General features: G+C 39.1%; 2 protein-coding genes and 1 long non-coding RNA gene across 5 annotated transcripts in view; 2 read left to right on the top strand and 1 right to left on the bottom strand.

Moving 5' to 3' along the window:
* Positions 1 to 201: 201 nt before the first annotated feature.
* RDM1 (RAD52 motif containing 1) lies at positions 202 to 14,151 on the top strand. Of its 2 annotated transcripts, none has more exons than XM_001375762.5 (7): positions 202 to 333; positions 1,798 to 1,977; positions 5,274 to 5,396; positions 6,399 to 6,564; positions 8,014 to 8,112; positions 11,401 to 11,480; positions 13,746 to 14,151. In XM_001375762.5, the coding sequence occupies exons 1-7, from the start codon at positions 238 to 240 to the stop codon at positions 13,821 to 13,823; spliced, it is 822 nt and encodes a 273-aa protein (XP_001375799.2). In that variant the 5' UTR covers positions 202 to 237; the 3' UTR covers positions 13,824 to 14,151. The 2 variants fall into 2 exon arrangements, with proteins under 2 accessions (XP_001375799.2, XP_056672987.1); XM_056817009.1 differs by having other exon boundaries at positions 224 to 892.
* Positions 8,356 to 13,912, bottom strand: LOC130457238 (uncharacterized). The gene is made up of 2 exons (XR_008916393.1): positions 13,776 to 13,912; positions 8,356 to 8,505 (listed from the first exon to the last, which is right to left on the bottom strand). It is a non-coding gene; the product is annotated as an uncharacterized LOC130457238 (long non-coding RNA).
* Positions 14,152 to 14,177: 26 nt separating the features above from the next.
* The window catches only part of LOC103106137 (leucine-rich repeat-containing protein 37B-like), a 76,005-nt gene continuing 65,829 nt past the window's right edge, over positions 14,178 to 24,353 (top strand). For both annotated transcript variants that reach the window (XM_016430571.2, XM_007482497.3), the window contains exons 1-3: positions 14,178 to 15,859; positions 18,021 to 18,092; positions 20,850 to 20,921. In XM_016430571.2, the coding sequence (XP_016286057.2) occupies positions 14,178 to 15,859; positions 18,021 to 18,092; positions 20,850 to 20,921 (1,826 nt within the window). The remainder of the gene's footprint in view (positions 15,860 to 18,020; positions 18,093 to 20,849; positions 20,922 to 24,353) is intronic.

The following is a 24,353-nucleotide window of genomic DNA, read 5'->3' as shown; positions in this document are numbered from 1 at the left end:
GAGCACCGGGTGGGTGATGCTTCGAACGCTGGCGGACCTCAGCCGCGGAGGCGCTAGAATAAACACTTTACCGGTAGGTCCACTCACCGCTATCTCTCCAACAGACTAGGCGGGTGGCGGAGGTGCGCAGGCGCAGCTTACAGAACGCGGCCCATTCCCACCCCCTCGTGCTGCGCAGGCGCAGTCTGGGGAGTAGCCCCACCTCTCACGCTGCGCAGGCGCAGTCTGCCGGCGGGAATGGCTGAGCTACTGAGTTTCACGATCCCTGCTGGTTCTGAAAAGACGCTGTTTGTGTGGGAGCTGAACCCCGGGCCCGGGCCCGAGTCCCTGAAAGTGAGCCGGGCCTGGGGCCGTGGGGAGGAAAGGAAGGAAAGAGGGAGGAATGAATGCAGATAGCTGTCAGACAGCCAGGAACGTGACTAGCTTCTACATCCGGTCTCCCTCGCTCCCTGTCTCAGTTTCCCCAGCCCTCCGCGTTTCTTCGCCTCATCTCTGTCCTCTGCTGCCTATGCTGCTGATTAGCTGGAAGGGACCGTGGAGACCAGCCTCTTATTTTACAGCTGTGGAAATCGAGGCTTCGAGTAAAGGAGACTTGACCATAGACTGCCGAGTTCGAACTCAGTTCTTGGGCTCTTTCCCCTTTTGTCTTCCTGGTGTTCCTAACCAGAGACACAAAGAAACGTGTTTTTCAAATTGCTACTCTCTATTGAGCTTGATCACCTACTGTGTACCAGGCACAGTGCAACTCACTGGGAATAGATATTGTGTTAAGCACTTAGGTGAAGGAGCATTGGCGAAGGAGTTAGAAAACCTGGGTTGGGATCCTGCCTCCTCTGCTTACTGTTTGGGTGACCTTAGAAGTGGAAAAGGGAAGGGGATAAGCATTTGTACAGTACGTACTTTGTGCCAGGCACTGTGTTAAGTGTATTACATTAATTTCATTTGATTCTCACCACAATCAGGGGGGGGGGGGGGGGTAGGTATTTGTGTTAATCCCCATTTTATAATTGAGGAGAATGAGGCAAACAGGTTCAGTGACTTGCCCAGGGAGGGTCACATAGCTAGAAAGTGTCTGAAGCTAATTGTTTTTTTAACTATAAGTTTCTGTTTTGTTCTAAGGCAGAAAATCAGTAAGGGCTAGGTAAAAGGGGATTAAGTGACTTGCCCATGGTCGAACAAATTTGAACCCAGGACCCTCTTTCTAGGCCTGGCTCTGTATCCTCTGAAGCCTAGCTTCCTGAAGCTGAATTTGAACTGTCTTCCTGACTTCAGGCCTAGAAATATATTGCACCACCTAGCTGCCTAGTTTGACAAGCAAATATAAACACCCTGGGCCTCACTTTCCTCATTTGTAAAATGAAGGGAAAGGAGGTTGTACTATATTTCCTTTGTGGGACCTTCTGACTAGAGTGATGATTCTATCCTTGGAGAAAAAATACCCCTGAATTCAGGAAGCTTATTTTTCTCTGAAGAGAGAATATACCTGAACAGAGAAGTAAATTAGAGGCAACTTGAGTAGAAGAGTACATACATTGTTCACTAGGGAGAATCAAAGAAGGCTTCCCATGGAAGGTGGCACCTGAGCTAAGCCTTGGAGAAAGCTAAGGATTCTGAGAGGCAGGGGTAAGGAAGGAGTATGTTCCAGGTTTTGAGGGGTGGGGGAAGTAGGGCAGGTTAGGGTTTTGTAGAGTCTAAAGACAATGTGGATTTTCATTGGTTGCTTAAGTAATGGCTTTTGGAAAGAGCAAACCTGAATGTTTTCAGGGCTAAAGATTTCATGGTTTTTCTCTCCCACAGCATTCTCTGTTCACAGTATTCTCCCAATTTGGCCTTCTCTATTCAGTACGAGTCTTCCCAAATGCTCCTGGGGCCACTCCTGGTTTTTATGCAATCATCAAATTCTATTCAGCAAGAGATGCCTGCAGTGCTCAAAAAGCATGTGACCAGAAACAGCTGTTTCAGAACTCTCCTGTGAAGGTGAGTATATGTAAGTCCATTGCAAGAAGTTTGTATCTAAGTCATCTAAAACATAAGATGGGAATGATGGCTAATGTCATCCTTATTTTACAGATGAAGAAACTGAGACTCAGAGGTTAAATGGCCTGCCTAAGACCACAGAGCTAGTTGGTAATAAATGTAGGACCCCATTTTTACTTTGGACCCAAGGACTTAGTACACATATTATATAGAAAGCAAACATAAAAGCCCCTCAAATAATAGGCTTGCTCATATTTTACTACTGGGTGAGCATCAGAAAACTAGGTGGCATAGTGGATTGAGTGCCAGGTCTGGAGTTAGGAAGAACTGAGTTCAAATTCAACTTCAGACACCTCCTAGCTGTGTGACCCAAATTGGGCAAATCATTGAACCTGTTTGCTTCAATTTCTTCAGTTGTAAAATGGGGATAATAACTACACCTACTATCCAAAATTGGGGTGAGGATCAGATGAGATGATTGTAAAGCACTTAGCATAATACAAATGCTTATTCCTGTCCCTTCCTGAGTTCAAATCTGACCTCAGACATTTAATAGTTGTGTGACCTCAAGTGGGGTCATGAAGAGTAGGATACAACTGAAACGATTTAACTAAAAAGCACAATAGAATTTAGCCATCTTCTGTAGATACAATAGAATTTAGCCATCTTCTAAAGACATAAAAATGCTTTATTTTCTATTATATTTCCAATCCTCACACTAACTGAATCCTAACTCCAGAGTAGATGGCTAAAAGTCATCTTTAATACATCATTTGGAAGCATACTCTTTAGACCCTCATTAATCTAATGTCAGATATGACCTTTTGCTTGTCTCTACCACTAGGTCTTCACTTTATGGTTTCCAGTTTCCTCAACCATCCTGCCCCTTTCCCACATGTAACAAGAATGCTTAGTTTTTCCATCTTGTCTACCATATAATCCTCTCTCCAAAAACCTTGCTTATCATATCACAAGTTTCAAGCTAAAAAAGCCCCTAGAGATCATCTAGTTCAATGCCTTCGTTTTTTTTAGATGAGGAAACAGACCCAGGAGAACCAATGACTTGTTCAAAATCACACAGGTCATAAATGGCAGACCTGGGATTTGAATCCAGATTCTCTGACTCCAAAGCTGATGTTCTGCTAAGCTTTTTTTTCCAATTTTTTTTTAGCTTTTAAAAAAATAGCAAGTTATTGGTTGGCAAACTAATGGTTTTCTTTTTTTTTTCTTTTAAATAAATCCTTACCTCCATTTTAAAATCAATATTGAGTATTGGTTCTATAGTAGTAGATAAGTGCTTGGCAATTGGGGTCAACTTTTCCCAGGGTCACACAGCTAAGATATATCTGAGCTGAGGACCTCCCATCTCCAGACCTGACTCTTTGTCCACTGAGCCACCTAGCTAACCCTTAATGGTTTTCTTTTTAATCCAGAAACTCTTATGAGTGCAGATTGGAAGTTTCTGTAATTTATAGTCTCAGAGAGATGCCAGGGGCCACTCAGGTTAAATCACTTCCCTAAGGTCATATAGTCAGTTGTATAGTCAAAATAGAAGTGAAGTTGTCCTGACTCTAAGGCCAACTTTCTAGCCACTAGGCAACAGAGCTTTAACTTAGCTTATTAAGCCTCTGTCATAAAACTCACAAAGCATAACCTTGTAGTTTTTTGTTAGATTATAGCCAGATATTCACCAGTAAGCAACTGTGAATGTAAATATTTGAAAGGTTTCTCTTTGCCATCTGACCAAGAACCATTGTCTCCAAATGTTGCCACATTCTGGAAGACATTGGCATATATTTGAACAAAAATATCTTTCAAACTAAGCCGTTTTAAAAATACTAGTCTATATTTAAAGGGAGTTTTCAAAGGAACCATAATTTCATGGGTGTAAATATACCCTCCAGCTATGTAGATGGCTACTTAACCATACTGCCTCATCCTGTTGAGTCTTGTCTTTCTATAAATCTTCCACATAGTATATACTTAATGTCCTAGAGGCCTTCCTCTAATTCTTTTATTATCCATAATCAATGGCTTTAGGACTAGTTATTTAAACTAAAAGTAGTTTTTAAATTACTGGGAAAAATAGTAAATAAAATAAGGCATAGCTCTAGAAAATGATTCTAAAGACTTCATTGGTAAGTGACTCTTCGTTCACTGCCTCCAATCCTATCTCATCTTCTTTTTAACTCCCCACAACCATCACCATCCCCCACCAGCTGAAAGTGTCACCTTACATTCCTTCAAGACAGGAATAACACTTACTTGGTTTATCTTAATAATTAAATAATCTTCCACATAATTCATATCAAGAAATGAGGGTTGAAATCATTAATACATATGATTGGGAAAATGTTACTTAAAAAAAAAAAAGAAATGAGGGGCTATCCAAGTATTCCTTTTAAGGAGGTATTTTCCTTTTGGTAGAGAGACTTGTTAGTCCTTGTTAGCATCTACAGTGCAACAAAGACAGGAAGGGAGAACTGCTTTGAAAGAATACAGAGGTTTGAAGGAAAACAGTATATAAAAAAAATGTGCAATCGATTCTTTGGAAATCCTCCAAAAGAACAGAATTCCATTTAACAATCTGGCACTTGGCTTCTGAAAATTTGTCTATCCTGGCTGTACTTCATTGTTTTAATTTCTTCTTCATCTCAGGCCATCTCCTCCCAGAAACTAGTGAAGGGAAAACAGCAATCATTTGCCCTGGTTTTGTAATAAGGTAATAAGGACTTAGTGGTAGAAAACCCAGATCGGGTTCCTATCTCTACTACCTAAAGCTGTGAGACCATAAGCAAGGTATTTCACCCCTTTGAATGTTTCTTCATCCTGGAAAATGAAAGGATTGATCTAGATGATCTCTTCCAATTTGGAATTCTGTGATCCTAGTTTGTGTAAAAAATTATATTTTCATGAAAAATAATTAATTGTATCATGTTTATAGCCCTTTTTTCTCTGAATTATTCCCACTTAGGAAAAAATTCTAAAATTTTAATCTATAAAATGTAGATGATACACTGCCCAACTCACAGGATTGTTTTGAGGAAAGCAGTCCCTTTATAAATTATTTCGGTCCCCAGAATAAATATTTATATGTCATTGATTCTATGTGATTTCTTGATAAGAGGCCAAAAATACTTCCTATTAACTGTAAAGCCTCGAAGTCATTGTACTGAGCAAGCAATCTAACATATTTATTTCAACTTTTTCCTTAATCTTTCTGCCTCCAGAAAGGCAATTGCTGTTAGATCTTTGTTAAATACTAAAGTTTGTAGTCCACCTTCTTGTTTCATCAGGTTCGTCTTTGCACCAGACGCAAGATGCATCAGTATCCTATCCATCCGCTCAACAGCTTCAAATGCCAAGAACTGGCTAATTACTACTTAGGTTTCAATGGATGGTCAAAACGAATCATCACGGTAAATATTTTTATTTGACATACCAAGGTTCCCAGTCACTCAGGTTCTTCAGTTCCCATTTGGGCCATAGCCTGAACTAGAATGGTGTTAACAGTCTGGCTGCCTGGCTATTTGAAAGAGATTGTGTTATAAATCATATGCTTTAATCTTTCATTGAAAGATCATAGACTGGGGACAGTGAGGTGGCTCAGTGGATTGAGAGCCAGACTTAGAGATAGAATGTCATGGGTTCAAATCTGGCCTTAGACACTTCCTAGCTGTGTAACCCTAGGTAAGTCACTTAACCCTAGTTGTCTAGCCCTTACTGCTCTTCTGCCTACACGTGTTGATTCCAAGATAGAAGGTAAGGGTTTTTGAGAGAGAGAGAGAGAACATAGATTAAGGGCAGCTATGTGGCACAATGGATAGAGCACCAAGCTTGGAGTTGGGAGGGCCTGGTTTCAAATTTGGCCTCAGATACTTCCTAGATGTGTGTCCCTGGACAAATCATTTAATCCCACTTGCCTAGCCCTTACTGTTCAGTCTTAGAGTTGTTACTAGGACAGAAGGTAAGGGTTTAAAAAAGAAAGATCATAGGCTATTCAGAACAAAAGAAATATATTACAAGTGTTTGGAGATTACTTCTTGGTTTTGTTATTGCTACCACTTCTCTATCTCATTTGCACTGTAGGTCAAGGTGATTGTCCTTGCTACTTTTTCCTTTGAAAACTAAAGTTTGAATTCAAATGCCTTATGCCTTAGGTCTTAGCTGAAATTGTTGGACTTAAGACAAAAATATTTGTGATCACCAGTAGCTATTTCAAAGTCCACATAAAGATCCTGTGTCTCAGAATTACAACCTGACAAGGTTCTCGTTCGGTGCAGAACTGTTGATGCATGAACTTGTGTTCTGTGTATTTGTTGAAGTGCAATGATGTATAAAAAAGTGGATTCACAAAGTTTTTAAAAATAAAACACTGATAAAAGAAAGATCCTGTGTCTCAGAATTGTAAAATTCTATAGTTGCAGAAGCTTTCTGACTTCAAAGTAAAGGAAAACACAAGCCCCATCAAGTCCTCTGCAAGGCAAAGTCTGAAGTACTTCTGTGCCCTAGAAGTGGTGTTGCCAGCCTACTCATGTCGAAGTCCTGGTGCTGGCATTGCAGAAGACTACTTGGAGCAACTAGAAGGTCTGTTTTCAAACTTCATGCCATCAGTGGAAGAAAGTTGAGACTTGCTTGGCCACAGAGGCAAAAACTCAGGTTCAATAGGAAGAAATTTTAAAGAAATAGAAATTGAAAGGAAGCATAGTGAAAAAAGCATAGTTATGAAGACCTGCTGTATTTAGTGCCTGAATTATACTACAGGACAAAGATGTCCTTACTGCCCTGAACTATAGAGTTTAAGTTAAGGTCAAGATGTTTGATTGAATTGGTGAGCTGAGAGTAATACTGAAGAAATAAGAACCATCCTTGGCCATCAGTGTGCCACCATCAATTCTTTCCTGATACACAATTCCATCCCTCCACATAAGATCTTTGGAATCTTCTAGGTTAGAAATTTAATATCACAGCTGGAAAAATTTAGGAGCAACTTAAATTGTAGTCCCATCTTCTGTCTCCTTTTTAGTAACCCCAGCAACATCATTATAATGTGTGGAGAGTAAATTCTGATTCCTCAGAAATATACCCACAGCAGGAACCAAATGAGTCTCACTTTTGTACTGTCCTCAATTTTAAAATTCAATGTTTAAATTATACTATGATATTTTATTTTAGTAGTGTGTGGAGTAAAAAAATCAGTAGTGCATTATTCACAATTATAGTTAGCCATTAGGATTAATAATTAGTAATAATTTCAGATCAATTATCCCTGTAACTCTCCTATATAGATTAGCTCAGCAAGGCCCTTCAGGAAAGAGAGAAAAGAAGTCTATCTCTACATAACAAACAGTAGAAACATTCTCTCCCTGAATAGACCCTCCTCCTTCTGATTATTAGTACTTCTTTAAAATCGACCGGACAAACACCTTTCCTTTTCTTTGTTATTAATTCTCAATTGACTTGTAATCAGCATTTCAAGGGTTAAGAAAATGAAGTCCCATGGAAAATTATGGTATAAAGAGTCCAATGAGGGGGCCATGGAGCCTAGAAGATATAGTAAAACTCCTATCTAGGAATTGTTGTAAAGACTGTGGTTCTGGCCTTGCACATTCCTGTATTATGACTAAAATGGAGAAAGTATTAATTTGAGAAATACCCCCATGATTCAAAGAGAGCTGGGAACCAAAAAGGGGGTAAGGAATATATCAAATAAGAAATCAGTGACTCAAACACAGGTGGTGGTGAACTCAAGACAACATTGTATATATTTCCTATGGATTCTTTTTGTAAGCCAGTGGACATGACTGAGGTAAAACCCAGCAATGTTCCCTGCTGTATGCTCTTTCTCTAATAAAGGTTGCTCCCTGTCAGCATCTTATCTGAGCCTCCTATCTGCTCATTAGAATGATTTCTGGGGGTGCTAGGCCCCCCAAAACCCACTCCACACAGTAGTCTTTAATTCTTAGTTTTGAGCATAAATATTTTACTGTCATTCACTTAGACTTTTATAATATAAAATGCTTTGTTTGTCTTTAGGTCCATTAGAGTTTATTCTGAAAAGGAAAAAAACTCAGAAGCTTGCCATTCAGAAAGCTTTATCAGATGCATTTCAAAAATTGCTGATGGTAGTTTTGGGTAAGTAAATCAGTTTAAATGGGTAGGCCTAAGGCCTGGAGGAAGGAAGTATGATATAGTGGGAAGGGCATAGGATTTAGATTCAAATTCTGAGTCTACCACTTACCCATCTGACCCTAGGACTAGGCACTTAACCTTTCTGGGCATCAGTTCTTCATGTGCTTAATGAAGGAGCTAGTCTGAATCAGAGATGTCAGGCACATGGCCTGCAATACTCACTAGTGTGCCCAAACCAGATTAAAATGAAATTGGGAAGTTTTTAATGAAATTAATGAAAATATAATAGAGGTAGTGTGTATGGTGCTACTCTGATTTGTTACAAAAGCAGGAATGTGGCGGTGATGAGTTTAAGACCTCCTCTGTATTCTTTGGGAATAGCACCAGCCTCTCTGTCTGAAAGAAAAAAAAAATACAATAGAACATAATGTTAATATGTGGTTTTCTGAATTAACATGCAACTCACAGGGATCTTTATGTGTGGTTTAGAGGCCTTTCTATTTGAGTTTGATACCACTGGTCTAGAAGACCTTTATATTCTCTTCCAGATTTATATCAGTAATACTGTGTCTAATTTTTTAATTTTATGGGAACACAAGTATGTAGAGCCTTTTCTTTTTATCATATGAATATGTCTAAAGTGCTTTCACAATAATAGTGTATGCATTTTGCTTTTCTTGAGAACCCTGGGAAATGAGCAACATATTGTTGCTAGTTAAAAGAAGGAAACAAATATTTATTAAGTGCCTATTATGTGCATGGCACTGTGCTAAGTGCTGCACAAATTTACCTATGCACAGATTTCATCCTCATAACCATCCCGGGAGGTAGGTGCTATTTTCCCCACTTTATAATTGAAGGAACTGAAGTAGACAAGGTTAAGTGAATTGTCTAGGAACACACATCTAGTAAATGCCTGAAGCCAGATAGGAATTCGAGTCTTCTTGACTCTAGGCTCAATCTATGCACTGTGCCACCTTATAGCTGTAGAAACTGAAATTCAACCAGCCAGTATTTATTTTTCTTCAAAACCCTTTCCTTCTGTCTTAGAATCAATAACAAGTATCAGTTCTAAGGCAGAAGAGTGGTAAGGGCCAGGCAGTTGGGGTTAAGTGACTTGCCCAGGCATAGCTAGGAAATATCTGAGGCCAAATTTGAATTCAGGATTTCCCCTCTCCAGACCTGGCTCTCAATTCACTAGGCCACCTAGCTACCCCTCAACAAATATTTATCAAAGGCATACTATGTTCCAGGCCCTGTTCTAGGTGCTAGGAATGCATACTCCCTTAAGGGAATTATATTGTATCAAGGAGACATTGGCATAGAGAAGTCTATACAAAAATAAATCTGAAGTACTTTTGGAGGGACAGCAATTGGGGGATAAAGAATGACCTTATATAGGAGACAGACAGCCTTTGAGCTAAGCTTTGCTGTTAATTAAGGATTCAAACAAATGAGGAAGGGAACACATTCTGGACATGGAAGATAATTTCACCAAAGCATAGAGATAGGAAATGGGATGGTATATGTACTAAAAAACAAGAAGGCCACTTCTGCCTGCTATAATTTCTAGTTTACTTCAAAATTCAGCTTGATTTCCATGAATTCCTCCATTTCTGACCTCTGAGGCCAAAAAAGAAAAATCTAATCCATGGGAGAGTTCCTTCAAATACTTAAAAAACACCACTATTATGTCTATCCTGGATTATCTTTTGTCCAAGTTGAAATATCCTTAGTTCCTACCATCAGTCCTCATATGACATGAACACAAGGTCTTCCACCCTTCTGATTGTCCTTCTTTGAATGACTGGCCACAGATTTAGCCCTATAAGGGACCTGAGAAGTCATCCAGTCCAGCCCCCTTATTTTATTAATGAAATAACTGAGGTCCAGAAAGGTGACTTGCCCAAGTTCACACAGGTGAATAGAATAGCTAGAATTTGAACCCAAGTCCTTTAACCTTAAATCCAGAATTTTTCCCATTGCCCTCTTACCACTTGACCTTATCAATATCCTTTCTAAAACTTAATGAAAAGAACCAAGCACAATATTTTGATATATAGAAAACATTCATACTATCTATAAACCTTCTTTTCCTATGGTTTATTAAACCTCAGCTGTATTTTCCAACATAAATTTTTTAGCATTTTCCCCTTTGCCCACTTTGCATTGAAGTTACCAAGTGTGAAAGTATATGTTGTTCTAATTAATTAAAATTAATTTAAAGGGTCTTAGCAAGTTCTTCATAAAATTTCTCTTCCTCCTCATCCTCTACATTAGATTTGATACATAAGCAGAAATTATCTTCATAATGATCCTTTTGCTTAGGCCCCTGCAAAACAAGAGGACCATATGCCCCATGAAGTTATTTCATGTTTCTTTTTGATGCACAATAAATCCAGCTCTGTCAACTCAAAAGGTTTTTTGCTCTGAGCTCTGTCCTTCAGAGTCTGTCCCTCCTGTCACCAGGAGAGTTCTTTGTACAACACCTAGCACAAGATTTTAGATGATGGTAATAAGAATAAATTACCTTTTGGGGGCAGCTGGGTAGTCCAGTGGATTTCTTCTAGAGATGGGAGGTCCTAAGTTCAAATCTGGCCTCAGATACTTCCTAGTTGTGTGACCCACTTGACCCCCATTGCCTAGCCCTTACCACTCTTCTGCCTTGGAACCAATACACAGTATTGATTCCAAGACAGAAGGTAATGGTTTAAAAGAATAAATGACTTTTTGAAGGAGCCCTACACTTTTTACTTTTAGAAATTAAAGATGCTAAATGCCCAATTATTGCGTGTTATATCAAGGGAGGGAGGAGTAATTTCTATTGTCTAATTTTTTAAACAAAGAAAACCAATTTTATTGAAATTTGGTTATATATATATATATTTTTATATATATATTTAAGGGGCATCCAGGTGACTCAGTGGATTAAGAGTCAGGTCTAGAAACAGGAGGTCCTGGGTTCAAATTTAGCCTCAGACACTTTCAAGTTGTGTCACCCTAAACAAGTCACTTAACCTCCATTACCTAGCCTTTAACTTAGAACAAATACATAGTATTGATTCTAAGACAGAAGGTAAGAGTTTTTAAATGTGTATGTGTATATACATATATATGTATGTACATATGTATTTTTAAAGTATGGACCTGATTTAAGAAACCTTAGCTTACAGTGAACAAGATTAGTATTTCCGAGTGCAGAACATTTAACACAAAGAAAATATAGGGAGGAAAAAGTGTCACAAAGTATTGTCTAGATAATTCTAAATTGAACTCTGAATTCTATTCCAGAAAGTGGTAAAGTGGTTGTGGAATACAGATCCACTGAAGAAAGAGATTCTGCAACAGACGAATTCAAAGATTTGATTCAAGTATGTGAACATTCCAAGTTTCAGTGCTTTACTGCTAAGTTCCAAACTCTTTTTATCTGAAGGGGGAAGGGAGAGGAAATCCCAAGTTTGTTTTCCTAATTTTGGAGCTGCTTTGGAACTCTAGGAAATTTTGATGCTTCTCCTATACCCCAACTGTGCAAAATGAAGGAAGGAGAGTTGGGTCTCTAACTCTGGATCCTCCACACCCAGCTTCCCCAGAAGAGGTTCTCCTTATCCTAGGAATCACAGCTGAAGTTTCCCTGGAAGTTAAGTTAAGTTCAGGGTACAAGATGAGTATATATCATAGTGTTCCTACAAGTTGGAGGCATAGATAAAGAATCCTTTTCTCCCTTGGGAAATAGTACTACCTCCATCTGAATTGTGTCCTGTGTTGACTATGAAGCCTCAAGATGCCCTCAACAAGCATAGTTATCTATAAAGACAATCCCTCTCTAGTCCTATTTAGATGTTTTGTGGGGTAGTAGGTTGGTTTGGCAGAGAGAACATGGAAGACATAGGTTCAAATCTTGCCTCAGACACTTCCTAACTGGGTGGTTCTGGGCAAGTCATAGAACCTCCAGAATGTTTCCTCATCTGTAAAATGAGATCAAATTTGATGGACTCCGAGATTCCTTCCAGCTCTAAATCTATGATCCTGTGACCTATAATTTTGCAAGTTGAGAGAGTTTCTAGGGGGAAAATTCCATCTACCAAATCAGACCCCTCATCTACAATTTATAATGTTAGAAAGTTGACTGGGCCACTGAGAGGTCAAGTGCCTTGTTCAGATCACAAAACCAGTTTGTATCAGAGGCAGGACTTAAGCTCAGGCTTCTTGATTCCAAGACCAGCTTTCTGTCCATTAAACCATGTTTGTGTTATAGCCACAAAAACATGTTGGGGACAGCTGGGTGGCTCAGTAAATTGAGGGCTAGGCCTAGAAATAGGAGGTCCTGGGTTCAAATTTGACCTCACTTCCTAGTTGTGTGACTCTGGGCAAGTCACTTCACTCCCATTGCCAAGCCTTTACCACTCTACTGCCTTGGAACCAATACATAGTATTGGTTTTAAGATGGAAGGTAAAGGTTTTTTTAAAAAATCATATTCTTACTTGAATCCTTTTGGGGAACTATTTGGGAGCTGAATTTTATTATTTCCCAGATTTGTAAGGTTTTGGAGGGAAGAAGTGAGTTTTTTTGTCTATTGTTTTTATTTGGGGGGAGGGGTAAAAAATTTTGCCACATTAACTAAATTTGTTTTTAATTCAGCATAAATATGGGCAGTCATTAAGACTTTGGACTTCAACAGAGATTTTTACTTAAGGATAATTTACACTGAAATTGTAACAGGAAAGAGACTTAACATAGACAATGTATATACCACACCTAATATAAAATATATGGATTTTAGAATGATATATGTAATATGGCAGCCATGTGGCATAGTGTACAGAGCACCAGTCCTGGAGTCAGGAGAACCTGGGTTAAAATGTGGCCTCAAACAGTTTTGTAGCTATCTGACCTTCTCGCAAGTCAATTAACCCCATTTGCCTCGCTAGCTCTTGCCCTTCTGTCTTAAGAGTTGTTCCTAGGACAGAATATAAGACTTTTTTTAAAAAATGACACGAAATAAATTATTTCTAAAATGACCATTCCTAGATTAACAGTGAGATAGTAAGAAATGTCTCATCACAGATGTGTGGGCTAGAACCTGGATAATTGACTTCTAAAGAATATTGAAGCAGGGATTTCATCCTAGCCCAAGATGTCTAGATTACTTCAAAAGTCCTTCCAACCCAGGGATTCTTATTATGGAAAACCCCATATCTATTACCCATTAATGTATATTATATATATATAAAAGACAGTTATGCCCCACCGTGCTTATATAAATGCTGAAACTTTTACAAGCCCCATTTAACTTCTCTCCATTATTGTTATGTCCTTGTCCTTCATGTCATTCATGCATGAATGCTCTAGGACAGCAAAAGTATGAAGTCGATAACTATATACAGAAAGTGGCTGTTTAAAAGAAAAAAAATTTTTCTCTGACAATATCACAGTAGAAAGTGCTCAGAACCTAAAGGACTCGAGTTCAAGTCCTGCCAGCCACTTTGTGACAGATTTGTCACAATAACACCTAACTTCCCTAGGCCTGTTTTTTCACTTACAAAATGAAGGGGCAGGTCTAGATGCCCGGTCCAGCCCTGTATCCCTGAGCCTACCTATTTACAATTCAGTATCACTCTCCTTCCTCATTAATTAGGTCAATGATGTTTCAAGGAATCAGGCCTACCAAGGGGAAGAAGAGTGCCTCTCCGATTTCGGCCTGGAGGAAGAGTGATCAAACTGCAGCCAGACCGCCCGGGCCCCAGCCAGACCCTGGCCCCAGCCGTGAGCAGGGCAGCCCAGGGAAGCCTGTGTTTGGGGCGTTTTGAAGGGGTGAGGGAGAGGGGAGGACTGAAGCCGGCTGGTGCCTCCACTCTCGTAGGGAATTGGGAGTGTGGAGACTCCCCTGCCGCCGCTGCTCTGAATGTCTGATGTGGGACGAGTCACCCAGCTATCAGCCTTGGGTGCCAAGGGCCCGGCTATGCGCTGCACTTTGTGGCTGCCAGCTGGGTAACGTCATCTCCACCCTGCCCTCATTGATTAAATAAAGAATTAAGGATTTCCTTGGAGTTCGCAGGGGGCGGGGCTTATGGGGAGGGGTGGGACCGTTGCTGGGCAACAGAACCAGCTCTCTAACGGCGGGTGGTCTACTGCGAAGAGGCCCCGCAGCCTGGCTGGGCTGCAACCTCAGCACCTCCGCATGTCGGGGCGGTCGGTGCTCCCGCTGTTGTTCTCCATGTTGCTCTTGCTGGCCCTGGCGGCTCAGGCTCCTTTCCCTGCGCTGGGGTTACGGAAGCCTCTCTGGAGGGCTCAAAGGGTGAGTCGCCCGCATCGGCAGCGGAGCGCCCACCACGCTCAGCATTGGATCCCGGCCAAGCCTCAGAAGATGCTTCCAAATCGGGCCGCTATTCGAGCTCAGATTCTGCCGCCAGGCAAAGTAGCCACTGTGACCTCGGTCCTGCCCAGTGTGTTGGGCATGCTTCCGAAAATGTCCCACATGCTTATGTCTCCCAAACCTACCCCCACCTTGGGTCCAGAGCCAAGTGAGAACTCCTACCTAGCTAAAAAAGGGTCTCAAATCCTGTCTACTCGGACGACGACCACTCAGGCTCCCAGCATGCCTCCAGTATTGTCTAACAGCTCATCAGAGTTCTCAATTCCCCTCTCAGTTTTCACAGTGACTCGGACTTTGGATATGTTCTCCTCCTTGCCTATCTCAATTTCATTAGCTCCTCAAGTAACAACTGCATCTTTGAAGCCTGTCCAAATCTCAAGAGCACCAGCCGGATCCTTGGTGCCCATCCAGCCTTCTGTGTTGCCTCAGATGACAATATCTTCTCAAATTCCAGCTGCATCTTTGGTGCCAGCTCAGTCCCTATCGTCCATTTCATCCCAGATGCCCACCCAAATCCTAACATCATCACCTATGACCCTAAATGCATCTTTGGAGCCCACTCCAACTTCCCAAATGATTCAGACTTCAGCTCCAACCTTAATACCTATCCAAACCTCAATATTACTTCTGCCTCTGGCGGTCCCCAAGGAGCTCTCACCAACAATTCCAACCCTGCCTCCAGTATTGCCTAAGGATCTAGCTGTGAGCAGGGTGCCTTCTCAAGTTTCCAAGTTGCCTTGGACTTCAGCTGCACGTGTGGTACAGGCTGCAACCCCAGATCTGTCTCCGTCAATGTCTCAGACAAAAGCTATTCCCCTGGTGCCTTCTCAGACCCTATCTCCAACTGTGGGCTACACTCAAATTCCAACCCCATTTCTACGATTATCTCGGACTCTACCTCATTATGAAGCTCAGGCTCCAGTGCCCACCCATACTCTAGCCCCACCACCTGGACTTCAGAAATGTCAGATTCTAACTTCAACTGAGCTACTGGCTCAGACTATTGGGCCACCTCTAGAATCCAGGGAGATTTGTGCTCCACCTCCAGAGCCTACCGTTCCTCTGGCTCCACCCCCAGAACCACCTCCAAAGCCAGCAAAGCTTTCCTCTCCATCTCCTGAGCTAAAGGGGCCTCCAGTTTCACTAACGTCCCCCAGGTCAATCCAGACTTTTCCATCACCTTCACACCTGGCTCATGCTACAGTATCACCACCTTCACTGTCTCAGAATGAAGCCAAAGGAATGAACTTGCACTGCTTGGGGCTCTGCACTTGCAAAACTGGAATGCTCTCTTGTACTGGCCTCAGTCCTGAACTCCGCCTGAAGACTGTGCCAATACCAGGACCTGAGGCCCATGAATTCATCTTCTCTTCCCTGTGAGGCCTGTTCTGCCCAGTATAATACATTGTGGTTTTAACTTCTCCCCTGCCTCTTCCCCATCCCTTTGTCATCACATCCTTCTTATTTCATAGACCTCTTCATCCTCATACTTCTCTTACCCATCTCTTGCACCGTTGTCTTACCTGTGCATCTGTTTCTCTGTTTTTCATCACTGTCTTCCTCATAATGTAACCTTTCATATTATTTTCCTTATTCCTTTCTATAGTCTGTTTTTTATTTTACTCATTTATTGTATCCAGAATTCATTTTTTATGCTTGCTCAGCACAATAATTACATTATCCTGTCACTCCTAGCATTCACATTTATTGATATATGTTAAGTAAAATAAAGGCTACAAATAGAAGAGGGTAGGGAGGGGAAAACTTACAGGGATAGTTGAGAAAATAAAACATACATAAAGTTAATTAAACAATACAGTCCAGACAAGTCAAGCATTTATTAAGGACTTATTATGAGTTGGACACTGTGCTTTATAAATATTTCATTTGAATCAACAACCCTGTGAGATAGGTCCTATTATTCCCATTTTACAGTTGAGGATACCGAGACAAACTGGTAATATCCAAGATTATACAACTAGCAAGTGTCTTAGGCTGGTTTTGAACTCAAGTCTTTTTGAATTCTGCCCCAGCACTCTTCTGTTTTTTATTGAGTACCTACTATGTGCCAGGCATTGTGCTAAAGTGAGGATACAAGGAAAAGGGGTTAAAATGGCTCCCTTTGAAGAGCTTATGCAACATGTAAACACATTTGCATGAACAAAATATATACAGGTTAAATTGGAAATAAAGGGAAGGCACTAACATCAAGGGGAACTAGGAAGAACCAAATTTGGGAGTTCACTGTATAAAAGGAATATTTGAAATGGTAGGTATGAATGAATTCTATGAGTTTATATATGTGTGTGTGTGTATATATATATATATGTACATATATATATATATATGAAAGCAGTAGGAAAGAACAGAATCTGGAATTATCCAATATTGATAAAAAGAGGGAAAATGAAACATATAAGGAACTTTTCCAATCACTGGTTTCTGGTACCCCAGCATCATGAGTCAGAAACTGGTATAAAGGCCTTCGGTCTTTTGAGTCATAGTTAATTTCAGATTTATCCACTCTATTGTGAACTCTTTGAAAGCAGAAAGTGTGTCTTAATCAATTTTTTTAAATTTTCCCTAGCATCTAGCACAGTGTTCTACACATAATAGGTGAATAATAAATGTTTGAAGTGTAAAGCCTCTTGGCATATCCTTTTATTATTTATGGGGATTTTCTCATATATCTTTTTCATTATATAAGGGATTACTTAGTTGTCTATCAAGCAATTCCCTTAGAGTTGCTTAGGCAACAACTTTATTTGGAGTATTTTGATTCCTGCCTCTCTCTCCCTCTTCCTACCCCAGTTGCCTGTGGTTTGTATATAATGCAGTGTCAGATTTTTTTAAATTTACACTTGGGGAAACAGAAGAGGAGGGGCCTCAACATGGATTTCCTAAAACATAGAAAACTGAATGCATACAATTTACCCCATCAATTCCACTTTTTCACCATGTTTTCAACCTCCAATTGCCCCTAGACTTAATCAAACCAACTAATATGTATAAAGAGATTCCCCCCAGATGGTATTCCTCCAATGTTTTGATATTGTATGACATATGGTGATTTCATGCATATGTAATAGTATTGATTCAATTAACAAAAAATTTGTTAACTATGCAAAGATGAGATAAAAATAAATAATATGCGGTCCCTACCTTCAAGGAGTCTACAATTTAGTCAACAACATATGACACATGAAGACAGTTATAATACAAAATAGATTATGACTTCATAAGCTAGGTACAAATAAAATGCTATGAGGGTTCAGAGGAAGAAAAATGTGATAAAGATTTGAAAAAAAATTTGAAAAAGAAAATTGAAAAGGAACAGAGATCATTTTTTCCTAGAGATAGGCTTTACCTCTCTTTGGTACTTAGCTTTTGAGGCTGTTCATTTCTTTTACCAATTTCTTTATATTGATTGCAAAGTTGAAAACTAACAAGTTATTATGGGGTTTTTTGGTTGAAATCTCCATGAGAAACTCATGCCATACTCATTTTTATTGAGTCATAAATTGTATTTTTTCACAGAGATTTCCATGGGAATTCTATTTCTGCCCTTGAGGGAAGTGCCTGGAAGTCATACCCTTGGGCTGAGACTCTGTAAGTACAATTTTATCCAGCCAATATATGGCACTAACCATTTTAAAATCAATTTTGATCTGTAGTTTTGAGTTTACACTTTAATAGAGATTTCCCTCTCAATCCAAGTTAGTCTTGGCCATTTACCCCTAATCTATTCCATTGATCTACCCTTCTATCTCTTAGCCAGTGCCATTGTTTCGATGACCACGGCTTGATAGTACAGTTTAAGATCTGGTACTGCTAGACCCCCATCCTTCACATTCTTTTTTATTATTTCCCTCTATATTCTTGATCTTTTGTTCTTCCAGATGAACTTTGTTATAATTTCTTCTAATTCTATAAAAAAAGTTTTTTGGTAGTTTGATAGGAATGGCACTGAATAAGTAAATTAATTTGGGAGAAGGATTGTCATTTTTATTTGCTTGTCCTACCCATAAACAATTAGATCCGGTTTTAATTGTGTGAAATCCAAGTTAATTTTGAATTAATGTCACCTGTCTGTCATAATAAAATTGGTAAAAATCTATAATGAGTTACATTTAGACTGAATTCTATGTATACAAATTGTATAGGAGGGAGAAATAGTTGAACACAATTGGCAATTGTTTTCTTTCAATTTTTTTTAGGCTGGTTTCCATTTCAAAATGGCAATTTTGCAAATTAAATCAAAAAGGTAGTGATTTAATAAAAATAATGCAAATACAGTAATCCAACTAAAGTAAAAGTCATAGCCACCTAAGAAAAATGTGAATGACTTAACTACTTGTATAGCTTCCCCTTGTATTAAATTGATAAGGAAAGATGATGATAATATATAGTTTATTTTATTTATTTAAGTTCATATTATTAGAGTACATATAGGAGTAGGTATATGTGAAAAATATATGTGCATTTGTGTATATACTTATAATATGAATAGTGTAAATGTCCCAGAGCAGAAACCTTTCAATATCTTTGTGATGTCCAACAAGAATATTAGGAAAAACAAATGCACATTGAAAATAACATTAAAGGGTAAGAATCATTCAGGAAAGACTTCGTAGAGGAGATATTACCTGAGCTGGGCCTCAAAGGAAGAGAGAGAGAGATGTTATAAGTAAGAGGGGCAGACTGCACAAATGCATGGAGACAGGAGGAGGCAGAGAAGAGGGCAGGAAAAGATCTAGGAACATCATCTAATAGTCTAGTTTGGCTGGAACATAGAGGGGATGAAGGGAAATCATATGAAATAAAGCTAGAAAAATGTATTGGAACCAGATTAGGGAGGGCCTTAAATATGACACTGAAGAATTTATCCAACCCATAGCAAAGGAGCCCTGAAGATAGTGGTATTTTAAATCTATGGATTAGGAAACTTTATTGGCAGCTGTGTGAAGGGTGAATTGGAGAGGCAGGAGGCAGGGGAATGAGTTTAAGGGCTTTTTTACAATAGTCTAGTCAATAGGTGATGAGGCCAGTTTGATATTAGTGGAGAGCAGAAGGCTAATCAAGAGATGTTAAGGAGACAGGATCAAATTGTATTTGACAACTGATTGGATAGAGAGGTAAAAGAAAGAGATGATTAGCCATAGAGCCACAGAATTTAAAGCTTAAAGGAACAGAAGAAATTCTCTAGTTCTGCTTCCTCCTTTTACAAATGAGAAAAGGAACAAAATCCAGAGAACTGAATTGAGTTTCCCAAGCTCATACAGCTAGTTAATTAGCAGTGCTGGAATTCAAACTAAGGTTCTAGGACTCCAGAGCCAATGCTCTTTGTACAACACCACCAGCATTCCAACAAAGTTAGTTCAGTTATGGCTTAGGGAATATTTACTTCCTGTGGTCTTTCTTTTACCCAGTTTTAGAAAGCATATAAATTTGCTGGTTCTTTATACCTTCTTTAAAATTGATTTTATGGGTTAAAAATAATATTCAACACTCAATAGTTTAGCCCAGTTCATTGTAGTTTTTGTTTCCACTTCCACTTTTGTTTAGTTCAAATTCCTATTTTAGGGTTATTTTATTATAGCTTCTTATTTTCCTAGTTTACATTCATCATATCTGTTGAAATCTGAAACCATTAGCTAGGTCTGTGACATCTTAAGTTTTAGAAGGACTAGAAGAAGTAAGAACATAATTTCTGCTATTGCAACCTGCTTCTCTGCAGACCTCGTCTTTGGTTCTCATATGAAAAGGAAAGAATGATGATGGATCGAGCATCTAGAAAGTGGCTTGTTACTGCATCTAATGAGGGCCGAAGTTAACCTTTGGTCAAGCTAGGAAAGTATACCATGGTTTATCACCAGCTAATCAGTATGGAAACAGCACTTCTGTTTAATACCACCATCATCTGTTGGCTTCAGTTGCTGTCTCTAAATAAACTACCATTTCTGTTTGGGAATTTCAAGTAGCAGACAGACAGATAGACAGACAGACAGACAGACAGACAGACAGACAGACAGACAGACAGATAGATAGATAGATAGATAGATAGATAGATAGATAGATAGATAGATAACTATATAGATATATGGATAAATGTATATTAGCATAAATGGTAAGGAGAATCCTGCTTCTTAGCTCCATTAATGGAAAGTGGTTTGGGGAGAAAAAATAAAAATTCAAACTTAGGAGTTAACCATATTTAATTTAGGACAACCAGATGGTGAGAGAGAAAAATCAGGATGATAATCACACTTTCTAGTGGCTGCCTCTCAGAAAGGAAGCAGCTCTCACTAAACAAACTGGTATCCTAACTTAATATTTGACCTCAAAGATAACATTTTCTTTTTCCAGAAATCTCAAGGATAATGCTTTGCGTAAACTAAACAAGAATTCCTTTGAAAGCCTGCTGTCCCTCCAGTATTTGTAAGTTACTTAATACTTAATGAGCATCAAGAATGTTTTAGGCATATAATATCTATGAAATTTTCATCTAAATCAGACAACAGACAATACACAGGGAAGAAAAATCAATTACATGGATAAGTATAGTGAATGGTTTCTGTGACATTATGGTTACCCTTAAAAGAAAAAAATATCATAGGTAATCTAGTCAAACCCTCTTATTTTATAGATAAGGACCATTAAGTAGTCAAAAGTAGAGTGTCAACTGAGGTCATCCAGGCAGTTGAGTGTAAAGGCCAGGATTCACACTTTGGTCCTTTCCACCATGTTTTTGCATTTTCTCCTGTGGCCATAGAGGAACTAATTTGTCAGTGTCCAGAAATGATCTGTTGGGGATTTATATTAAGTGTGAACTTTGGCAAAAAGAGAGAGATGAAAGTTACATAATTACCTGAACCATATTCCAGGAAAAAGAATAAAACATTAATTATTAATAATTTAACTTTGACTAGGTTCAACTTAATCTTTATGAGTCTCTAAAGAAATATTCAACTAAGTAAATTCATTAATAATGTATAAATGTATAGGAAACTCTGTTTAGCTCTTGAGAGCAGATTTGGCTTCAGAAAACCTGGGTTCTAGTCCCTGCTTCCATTCTTTTTTAATAGCCTTTATCTTCTGTCTCAGTATCAATTCTAAGACATAAGAGCAGCAAAGACTAGGCAATCAGCGTTAAGGGACATACCCAGGTAGTCACAGGTAGGAAGTGTCTGAGGCTGAATTTGAACCTAAGACCCTTGGTCTCTGGGTCTGACTCTCTATCCACTATGCTGTCTAGCTGCTACCTCTGCTTCAATTCTTACTGGCTTTATGCCCAGACAGATCACCTAATTTAGATCTCTTTACAACACTTTACCATTCACTCCCCTATGCCCTCCTGGATACTCTCCTTTCTGGTTTTTCATGACACCTGTTCCCCTGGTTTTCTTCCTACTTGATCCTTCTTGGCTGTAACAAAGAAATTTCCTATTGCCTCTAGGTTACAATATAAACTATTTAATTTGACATTTGAAGTCTTTCATAATCTGGCTTGAAGCTGTCTTTTTACTGATTACTGAACATTCTCCCTCTTTCCCTCTACTTTCTAGCTAATGATAGTCAGATCAAGTTATCTATACAAATAATAAACCAGTAATTTTATTTAAAACATTGCAATTTGTGGGTTCTTTGAATTTCAGTATGTTTGAACTGTTGTTCTACATTGTAAGTAATTTCTAAAATATGTAGTTTTGTGGAAGTTTGGGGAAGCTAGGTGTTCTGGTCCTGGAGTCACATGAGTTCAAAAGTGGCCTCACTATAAACATGTGACACTTGGCAAATCACTTAACCCCATTTGTCTCCATTTCCTCGTCTGTAAAACGAGCTGGAGGAGGAAATGGCAAACTGCTTTAGTATCTTTGCCAAGAAAACCACAAATGGAGTCACTAAGAGTCAAATGCTGCCAATTAACTATACAACAAATAGTTTTCTTTTCCCCTTCCTTTTCAGTTTAAAGTTCTTTTCATAGATTTGAAAGACATCAGGCGAATATAGTCTTACTTCCCCTTGTCAAGTAGATTCCATTCCCAGAAGACCATCCTTGCTATATTTAAAGCTGTGCTCCAGAAATCCTCAGTTAAGAAGACACGGTCTTCTTCTTAATTAGCTTCCTTGAAAGATTATAGCAAATGCGTGAGATGCCATAGGAATGGGGAAGGGAAAATGTCCCAGTTTTCAAGTAAAGAGAGAAAATAGTCTTCCAAATATAAACAAGTGAGCTTAATTTCAATTCTTGGCAAAATTCTAGAATGTTTCATTAAAGGACTGGTTAGTGAACACCTAAAAAAAGGCTATATAAAAGAAGCAGCATGGTCTCACCAAGAACAATTCATGTCAGACTAACCTTTTTATTTTCTTTTTTTTTTTAAGCAGCATTACTAAACTGGTAAATCAATAATGCCATGGTAACAATTTACCTAGATTTTAGCAAAGTATATGACAAAGTCTCTCAAGCTGTTCTTGTGGGGAAAAGATGAATATATTGAGGGCTAGGCAATAGCAAAATAAGGGTGATTGAGAATATAAAATCTCACTCATAGATTAAGAAAATTAACTTCATAATTTGAAGATGAAAACACAAGGGGGCAACAGGGTAGCTCAGTGGATTGAGAACCAGGCCTAGAAATGAGAGATCTTAATTCAAATCTGACATATCTTCCTAGCTGAGTGACCCTGGGCAAGTCACTTAACGCCCATTGCCTAGCCTTTACCATTCTTCTGCCTTGGAACCAGTACATAGTACTGATTCTAAGAAGGAAGGTAAGGATTAAAAAATAATAATAATAAATAAAAGCATGACTAAATAGGAGTTTTCCTGAAAAAAAAAATCTTGATTTGGTTTTAGTATGCTAAAAAGTTCAATAAGTCAACAGTATGATATGATACCAGGAGAGCTAATGATATCTTGGACTGGTTTCAGACAGCAAGACCTTCCCAGAATGAGTAGTTAATAATCCTGCTGTATGCTAATATGGTCACATGCCCTGTATTATATTCCATTCTGATCACTGTGGTTTAGGAAGAGCATTAATAAGCTGAAAGTGTTCAGAGATGGGTAATCAGAATGCTGTTGGGCTACCAGTTCATTCCATATGAGCACTGATTGAAGGAACTGAGAGTGCTTATACTACACAAGAGAAGATTTAGATGATAGCTATCTTCAAGCTTCTGAAGGTATATCAGGTAAAAGAGAGATTAGTTTGGTTCTGTTTGGGGCCTAGGGGTGCAGCAGGGGAATAAAATCAGAATTTATGGGTAGAAGTCCAAAGAGGCAACTTTGACTTTGATGTCAGGAAAAACTTTCTAACATTGTGCCAAAAAGTCCTAGATTTTGTGTGAAGACCAGCTTGACAAGTTATTTGTGGGTCATGGAACAGGATAAGAGGAATGAGGTTGGGATCAGGACAGACTTACAGACAGACTCACAGACCTCTTGCTATTCAGTGATAAAGTTCATTGATTTCAGGTATTTATAGAGGGTTTGAATCAAGTAGAGGGATTAGATCACTCACAATGGAAGTCAATGATACACAGGATGGAGACAATGAATTTAGATTACCTCAGTGGCTCTAAACAGAGTTTTCTATAGGTGATAATTCAATATGTCAATGTGTAACCATCTAACCAAGCTTCTCACAGAATTCATACATCAGTAATTTCTTGGAAGAGTTCTCATGTGAGGAGCATGCTATGTGTCTGACTGTTTCTAGGCTATGGCTACCCAGAGACCTTGCAAACTGGGGTTCTTTGGGCATTCCAAAGCCTTGCTTGAATGGAGGCCCCTGCTGTTCTCATGCTGTCCCCACAATTTTGAAGACCCCCCATTAGAGGTCTTCACACAAAGGCTGGATGACC

This window comes from Monodelphis domestica, chromosome 2 (genome assembly GCF_027887165.1).
Source record: "Monodelphis domestica isolate mMonDom1 chromosome 2, mMonDom1.pri, whole genome shotgun sequence".
In the NCBI taxonomy this organism is placed as follows: Eukaryota; Metazoa; Chordata; class Mammalia; order Didelphimorphia; family Didelphidae; genus Monodelphis; species Monodelphis domestica.
This window is presented reverse-complemented; position numbering and strand designations above follow the sequence as displayed.